The following is an 8869-nucleotide window of genomic DNA, read 5'->3' on the forward strand; positions in this document are numbered from 1 at the left end:
GTTTTCAACATGAGTTTTCAAGTTGATTCCCTGCACAGTCATCTTGACTACTCTCTTGGAAATCATAGAGCAATAAGTGAACAAGTTGAAAGGCTCGATGAAGAGATGGAGACCATGGAGACTAGATCTCAAACATGATCGCTGACGACTACCTCTGGTCTGTGCAAAGAGATTATCGTGACGCATGTTATTTATGCAAAGCAGCAAAGAGAAAATTCACTCCTAACCCTTTCATTACTGTATTTATTTTGAGATGCTCCACGTTTCATTCATTATTTTAAATATAACAAAGAATTTAGAAAATAATTTAGTTATCATTAAGCTAGTGTTAAGAACATAAATTGCGACTAAGGTTTGGTGGAAGATTTTAATGCAAAACTTATGAAAACAAGACATTTGTACTACAGAGCCAGAGCTGGTTTTGGCCGGGTTGGTAATGAAAGGGTTAAATAGCCCAAACTCTACTTCCACAGACATAGCTATTCTAAAGTATGTAATTAAGCATTATGTGTAATATATTTTTCTGAAAAAAGAGACACTATTTATTTTGTATTAGTTTCTTATTTCAATACCAATTTAAAAGCAAAATTGAAATTTTCTGCTAGAAGATTAATTTCTGTTTAACAAAAAACTTGACATGACAGAAAATTTCTGAGGGCATTTCTGAACGCAACACCATTTAATTAAGGTGGGACTAATTGTGAAAACCATGACAAATTAAATGTTCTCCAGTGTTATGAGTAAAGATACAAGAGTGCTTATTCAGAGAGTAAGCTGTAGAAGAAGCATCTGAGGTGAAAGATGAAAACTAACTATAGTTTTAAAAAATCAGTATACCAAATTTTAATGTAAACCAAATGAAAATTATGTTCAAAATTGTCCTCCTGTGTGATCTAACATTTGCACACAGACTTAAGAACTCCAGGTTCTTTGGTCTGTTGTAACACCACTGAGATCTGTCCCTTTTCAGCTTTGCTAACCCTTTTGTTACCCTATTTCTGTTGAAATATACTACCTTTATATCAATATATTTTGAAAATAAAGAATTTAATAAAATACCTTTGTCGTTTTTAAGCTGATGTTTGGAACATGAATTAACATAAAACAAGGTTTTAATTTAGATATCTTTAAACATATTTGATCGGTGGAAATGATTTTTCCGCAGCAAAAATATTGGGCAATAAAGAAATAAATATTTTCATTTTCATTTTATATTTTCAACATTATAGGCACATGAGGGGCTGTGTGGTTAGTATAGGTGCAGGAGTGACTGTATAGTAAGTAGCTTGCTTATCAACCACATGGTTCCGGGTTCAGTCCCACTACGTGGCACCTTGGGCAAGTGTCTTCTACTATAGCCTCGGGCTAACCAAAGCTTTGTGAGTGGATTTGGTAGACGGAAACTGAAAGAAGCCCGTCGTATATATGTATATATATATATATATATATATATATATATATATATATATAATATATATATAATATATATATATGATAGTAATGTAATACGAGAGTATTGCTTTCCAGTAAAGGATAGCCCGTGAGGGTAAAATTATACATAAAAGTAAATAAATGGTACAACGAAGCACCGGTATTTACTGGAAAATAGCGAACGTAATAAAAACGACGCTAATGTGTAGCTTCACTGCGTATGTACTAGTAAAGATGCGTGTGTGCAACAAACATGAAAAATATTGTCTAACCTCTTATTATACTTTTATATATAATTTTACCCTCACGGGCTATCCTTTACTGGAAAGCAATACTCTCGTATTGCATTACTATTTTCATTGAAACTTCTTCACTGTTCTCGTTCTGTTAACGTTTTGGCGTTCAGACGAGTGTACTGGCATAGATGTGGCAACATTTGAAATATTGTCGAGGTTTATGCTGCTGATGAAGATAAATCAAATATACGTTTGGCAAGCGTATTTTGAAAAATCCGAAACCGGTACTGCATTATCCGTTATCTAGGTTTTTCATTTTTCAGATGTTCTTCCTAGAGGTAAGACAATTTTTTTCATGTTTGTTGCACACACGCATCTTTACTAGTACATACGCAGTGAAGCTATACATTAGCATCGTATTTATTAGGTTCGCTATTTTCCAGTAAATACCGGTGCTTCGTTGTACCATTTATTTACTTTTATGTATATATATATATATATATATATATATATATATTATATATTATATATATATATATGCGCGTATGTTTGTGTGTCTGTGTTTGTCCCCCTAGCATTGCTTGACAACCGATGCTGGTGTGTTTATGTTCCCATCACTTAGCGGTTCGGCAAAAGAGACCGATAGAATAAGTACTGGGCTTACAAAGAATAAGTCCCGGGGTTGAGTTGCTCGATTAAAGGCGGTGCTCAAGCATGGCCGCAGTCAAATGACTGAAACAAGTAAAAGAGAAAGAGAAAAGAGAGGGGTAGTGCTCATGTTGAACGTGAGAGATAAAGCCGAAAGACATTAACTCCGAAGTCAGACTATAGGAGTTAATGGCTGATCACTGCTGAAGTTGTACTCCACATTCTTTACAAGTGGTATTGCTACATTCAAGCACCATGTTTCAACGTAACTCCATAAATACTGTACATGTGATTGTTCTTTGAGCTGCTGGTACTTGGACACCAGAGATGAATCTATGGTATTAACTTGGAACTCACCTGAAATGGTAAATATAGAATTCTGTGTCTGTACATTTTATTAGAGATATCTGAATCAGAAAACTCACAAGATAATTACAGTTGAGAAATATTATCTAGAAAAGAATTCAACAATGCTTTCCCTACCAAATTTATTGAAGACTGTCTATAGCCAGCTGGAGGAGGTTTCCTCCTGGGGCTACAAATTACAGTAGCATCCACCCTTAGGGGTTAGCCATATTTAATGGCAAATATACGTCACGATGTGTTGCAGCTACTGTTTATAACTCGCTCTAAGATTTATTATTGCTTGTTTAACACTTTTTCGATATCAGTGTCTGTACGATACTGGAAAAAGGATATGTATTTGTGAAGGGAACCTACTTTTCATCGACAACTGTGATTGTCACATGCCGATGACGAATCAATACTCAGAAACTCAAGTCCATGTGTATCATAAGTTGAAGACGGGAATTATGGCTTCCTTTTGCAAATACTGATAGGGCACAGAAGGTGTGTCTATAGCCAGCTGGAGGAGGTGTCCTCCTGGGGCTACAAACTACAGTAGCATCAACCCTTAGGGGTTAGCCATGTTTAAATGGCAAATATACGTCACTATATATTTTGTTCTATCTTATGTAATCTGTTTTTAATTATTTTAATTCAAATTTAAATTTGAAGTTTCCATCTTAATTAGATGTAAGAACCCTTTGTAAAGTCATTTTACTAAATCACTCCAAATTCTTAATTACTTGCAAAATTATTTAACATACTCTCTCTCTTTTACTTGTTTCAGTCATTTGACTGCGGCCATGCTGGAGCACCGCCTTTAGTCGCGCAAATCGACCCCGGGACTTATTCTTTGTAAGCCCAGTACTTATTCTATCGGTCTCTTTTGCCGAACCGCTAAATGATGGGGATGTAAACACACCAGCATCGGTTGTCAAGCAATGCTAGGGGGACAAACATACACATACATATATATACATATATACGACGGGTTTCTTTCAGTTTCCGTCTACCAAATCCACTCACAAGGCATTGGTCGGCCCGAGGCTATAGCAGAAGACTCTTGCCCAAGATGCCACGCAATGGGACTGAACCCGGAACCATGTGGTTGGTAAGCAAGCTACTTACCACACAGCCACTCCTACATACAGAGGTATTTTTTAAAACTAGTAAATGTTACGAAATGGTTAAAATGTTTTTGTTTAAAATAGAAATGTGTGTGTGATCATGTATTAACTTTACTTACACATATATGTTGGGGACCGCTTTTCCTCTTAAATATAGATTTCTGTCTAAGATATTCAATATATCTCACTGTATCTACAGTAAATTTTTTAAATGTCAACATTTCAGAATATTATCATGGTTAGATTTACATTTTATTACCTCATTAATCCTTTAATTAATAACTCATTAATTATCAAAAGTGTTCAGTAATATCTACAGAAATGGACTCGTCCATAAATCAATAACTAACATTTTCATATAAAAAACTATATTTGTAAACAATAAATGTTTACGTGTACATAATTAATTAATTTGATGTAATGGTTCCTTAATCAATTTTAATGGTTGAGTATTCCACAGACATCTATATCCTGATGCGATATGTGACGAATCTGTCCCTTTCGAGTGCAATCCATCTAATATGCTTCTCCACAATTTCACTTTAAATGTTTTGGGTTAATCCGAGGCTATGACAGACAACATTGGTCCAGTGACATTACTGGTGCACATCTTACTGATCCCAGAGTGACAATAGATTCTGGTAGGATTTGAACTTGCAACATAAAGAGACAAAACTAAAAATCGTATTGTAATCATTCTGTATTTACTACAAGGATCAAAGAAAGGGGTATTTTACGCGAAATGTAGTGTTTTACATGAACTGAATGAAGGGAAAGAATTCGAACCCATAATATTGAGGTAATTTGTTTTTGTTTGTTCCTTCTCGAGCCATGCCTGGCTCAGAAGGGCCGGTTTCCCGGTTTCTTGGCGTATAGGTTCCCCACCTGGACGGGACGCCGGTCCGTCACAGGTGAGCTGCAAGATGCAGGAGGAAAGAGTGAGTGAAAGTTGTGGTGAAAGAGTCAGCAGAAGTTCGCCATTACCTTCTGCCGGAGCCGCGTGGAGCTTAGGTGTTTCGCTCATAAACACACACATCGCCCGGTCTGAGATTCGAACCCGCGAACCCTCGACCGCGAGTCCGCTGCTCTAACACTGGCCATGTGCCTCCACATAATATTGAGGTAATGGGTGAGATGAAGTAAAAAATCTACTCAAATGACAACAATGCTGTAAAAGAAAGTCTCACAACAACCCATGGTGGGATTGTGCAGATGTAGAGGCGTGTTGCCGTCTTTATCTTCCACATTAACATCAGACTTAGAGAACAGTAGGTGCTTAGCCATGTTTGTGTGTCCATGACCACAGGCCAGATGCAGCGGGTGGTTACCATCTTTATTCACCACATTCACATCAAGTTCAAACAGTAATAGCTGTTTCAGTATGTCTGTGTGTCCATCAGGACAAGCGAGGTGTAGCGGTGTGTTATCATCATTATTCAGTACATTTACATTAGGCTCAATAAAACCTCATTGAAAAGATGAATGAAAATGATTTGGATATTTTAGATTATTGCTGAATTACAGAAGAATAGGAAATGCAGAGATGTGGTAACATTGTTATCCACGGCGAGCTGGCAGAATCGTTAGCACGACGGGCGAAATGCGTAGCCGTATTTCGTCTGCCGTTACGTTCTGAGTTCAAATTCCCGCCAGGTCGACTTTGCCTTTCATCCTTTCGGGGTCGATAAATTAATAAGTACCACGCACTGGGGTCGATATAATCGACTTAATCCGTTTGTCTATCCTTGTTTGTCCCCTCTGTGTTTAACCCCTTGTGGGTAGTAAAGAAATAGGTATTTCGTATGCCGTTACGTTCTGAGTTCAAATTCCGCCAAGGTCGACTTTGCCTTTCATCCTTTCGGGGTCGATAAATTAAGTACCAGTTACGCACTGGGGTCGATGTAATCGACTTAATCCGTTTGTCTGTCCTTGTTTGTCCCTTCTGTGTTTAGCCCCTTGTGGGTAGTAAAGAAAGAAAAAAATATTGTTATTCACGACATTGACTCCAGCTTTAGACAACAAGAGAACTTTCACACCGTCTGTGCCTTCCCAACTCATGCCGGATATATATATATATGTGTGACACCATCTTTATTCGCCACATTTACTTCAGTTTGTATAGTAGGAGCTGCTTCACCACATCTATGTCTCCGTTACTATTAGCCAGATATAGCGGTGTCTTACCATCTTTATTCACCGCATCTGTATCAGCGTTAGAGTGCAATAGCTGCTTCACCATGTCCGTGTGTCCCTGAGCACAGGCTAGATGTAAGGGCGTGTTACCATCTTTATCCCTCGCACTTACATCGGATTCAGACATTCGAAGCCTTCAATCTTCAGTCAAGAACCGGATCATCGTAGCAATTTCGGCTGATTAATCTTGAGATCGCTCCGATCCGGCCAGCCCCAAGGAAAAACTAAGCTACGAGCATTAGATTTCTTGGAAGAAATGTATACGAAACAGGGACGTGTGTATATATATATATATATATATATAATATATATATATAGATATATATATATTATATATATATATATATATATATATATATATAACGGGAAGCTTTATGAAAATAGACAAAAGACGAAGGCAGGTGGAAAACAAACGAACAATTGTATTAGTATGGCGCTCAGGAAATAAAATAAAACAAGTCCTTAACGTTTCGAGCCTACGCTCTTCAACAGAAAGATACACAGAGAGAAAAAAAACACAGAAAGAAGGAGAGAAAAAAATGCGTGCAGTAGCTAACGAATCAACATGGCGATCTGATTTCGGCCAGAGGTCAAAGATCAAACATGAGACGCGAGAGCGAAATAAGGGGAGATAATAGGGTTGATAATAGGGTTGAAGGACCAGCTAATAGTGCGTAGGAGGGGTCTGGACGTGTGTATGTATAGGGTTGGTGTATGTATTAGTATGTATAAGGGTGTGTGTGTGTGTGTGTGTGTGTGTATGAGAGAGTATTATATATTATATATATATATATATATATATATATATATATATATATATATCATTTAAATAACGAGGGAGATAAATTGAATATTAATTTAATTAACATCAATTTAAAACCAGTAGCCTAGTATACAAAAATCTGAAAATCAGAGAAAATTCTAATACATGAAGAGAACATTCTTTTCTTTGTAGTTTGATCGTAGGTGATCTACTTCTAGCATACGGCCGACCACCTAGTGGTCTTGCCCTTTGAATATACATATATAAATATATAAATATATATATATATATATATATTATATATATATATATATAATATATATATATATATGCACATATATATATTCTTTTCTTTTTTATTTATTTCTGTCATTTGACTGCGGCCATAATGGAGCGTAGCCTTTAGTCGAACAAATCGATCCCAGGACTTATTCTTTGTAAACATAGTACTTATTCAATCAGTCTCTTTTGCCGAATCCCTAGGTTACGAGAAGAGAACTACATCAAGATCGGTTGTCAAGCGATGCTGGGGAGTACAAACAGAGACACAAAGACAAACACAAATATATACATACATATAAACACATACACACACATATACACACTTATACACACACTTATATAATATATATATATATATATGTTATATATATATATATTATATATATATATATATATATATATATATATATATATATATATATATATATATATATATATATAATATATATAATATTATATATATTATATATATATGTTATATATACATATACATATAAGCACACACACACAGTGTGATATTTTCATACGTTTCTGTCAGTGTCGGCCTGGACATGTCTAAATTTATAGCACAACCTGGTGAAGTCTTTCAAATCAGGATTAGCACAACATAGCCCACTCCAGTTCAGAGTTATTTTCTACGGAGACTTATCCAGTTTATCCGGGGTTTCTTGAAGGAATTTGTCCAAAGACTTCTCGAACTTTACTATTTCTGCTTTAATCTGTTTTGGTATGTTGTTAAGGAGACGGGGTCAACTGAGGTGAAATAATTGCGCCGTATTTTTGTTTTAAGATGCGAGTGTGATTTATGTTGTGGGCGAATAGCACGGAGCCCAAGCCTTGGGCTTAAAGGTGAGAATATAAAAAAATTTATCAACCATCTTACAAACAATAACTCTGAGCATAACGCTGAGAGTTGCTGAAGCATGGAACAAATTGCCAGCATCAGTTGTTAGTTGTCGGAGCACTGCATCCTTCAAAACTTCCATGCTTCCTGAGATTCGCCAACACTACACCTGATTTTCTCCTCTCCATACACACACAAGCATGTATCTGACTCATACACTGTTTGCTTTCCAGACATTTGTACATTACTGCATATGCTTTATACGCACTTTTGACAAGTTGTGGTACACCTGAGCACTGTATACAATAATTTCATTATTATTATTTGTTTTATTATTTTATTTTTATTATTATATATCTTGGTGTATCTTATAGGAGATAAATCAATATATATATATATATATATATCTATAATATATATATATATAATATTATATATATATATATATATATATATATATATATATATATGTGGTGTGTGTGTGTGTGTGTGTGTGTGTGTGTGTGTGTGTGTATGTAGGTTTCTGTAAACAATACATATTAAAAACCTGTTTGAATTGTGACAACCATTTTTTAGATTTTTTATGTGGCTGCTTTATTTCATAAGTAGTTGGCCACACCAAGTATGACACATCACCTGCAGGTGTGTATGTATGTAATTATATGTATGTATTATGTATGTGTGTATGTATGTACGTATGTATATGCATATATATAATATATATATATATATCTATATATATATATATATATATTAATGATAAATATCAAAGTGAGTTATATACAGTAGCGGTAACACATCGTGACGTATTTTTGCCATTTCAATATGGCTAACCCCTAAGGTGGATGCTACTGTAGTCCGTTTGTATCATAAGTTGAAGACGGGAAGATGACTTCTCTTTGCAAATACTGACAGGACACAGAAAGTGTGTCTATGGCCAGCTGGAGGAGTGTGTCTCCTGGGGCTTCAAAACTACAGTAGCATCCACCCTTAGGGGTTA

General features: G+C 35.7%; 1 protein-coding gene across 1 annotated transcript in view; it reads right to left on the reverse strand.

Moving 5' to 3' along the window:
* LOC118768066 (ankyrin-1-like) overlaps window positions 1-6107 on the reverse strand; it is a 30838-nt gene extending 24731 nt beyond the window's left edge. Inside the window, exons 1-5 of the mRNA XM_036513856.1 lie at window positions 5896-6107; window positions 5783-5796; window positions 4975-5253; window positions 3907-3980; window positions 2673-2722 (exon numbers count right to left, since the gene is read on the reverse strand). Coding sequence (XP_036369749.1) covers window positions 2673-2722; window positions 3907-3980; window positions 4975-5253; window positions 5783-5796; window positions 5896-6107 — 629 coding nt within the window. The remainder of the gene's footprint in view (window positions 1-2672; window positions 2723-3906; window positions 3981-4974; window positions 5254-5782; window positions 5797-5895) is intronic.
* Window positions 6108-8869: the final 2762 nt, after the last annotated feature.

Source organism: Octopus sinensis, linkage group LG27 (assembly GCF_006345805.1).
Source record: "Octopus sinensis linkage group LG27, ASM634580v1, whole genome shotgun sequence".
Lineage (NCBI taxonomy): Eukaryota > Metazoa > Mollusca > Cephalopoda > Octopoda > Octopodidae > Octopus > Octopus sinensis.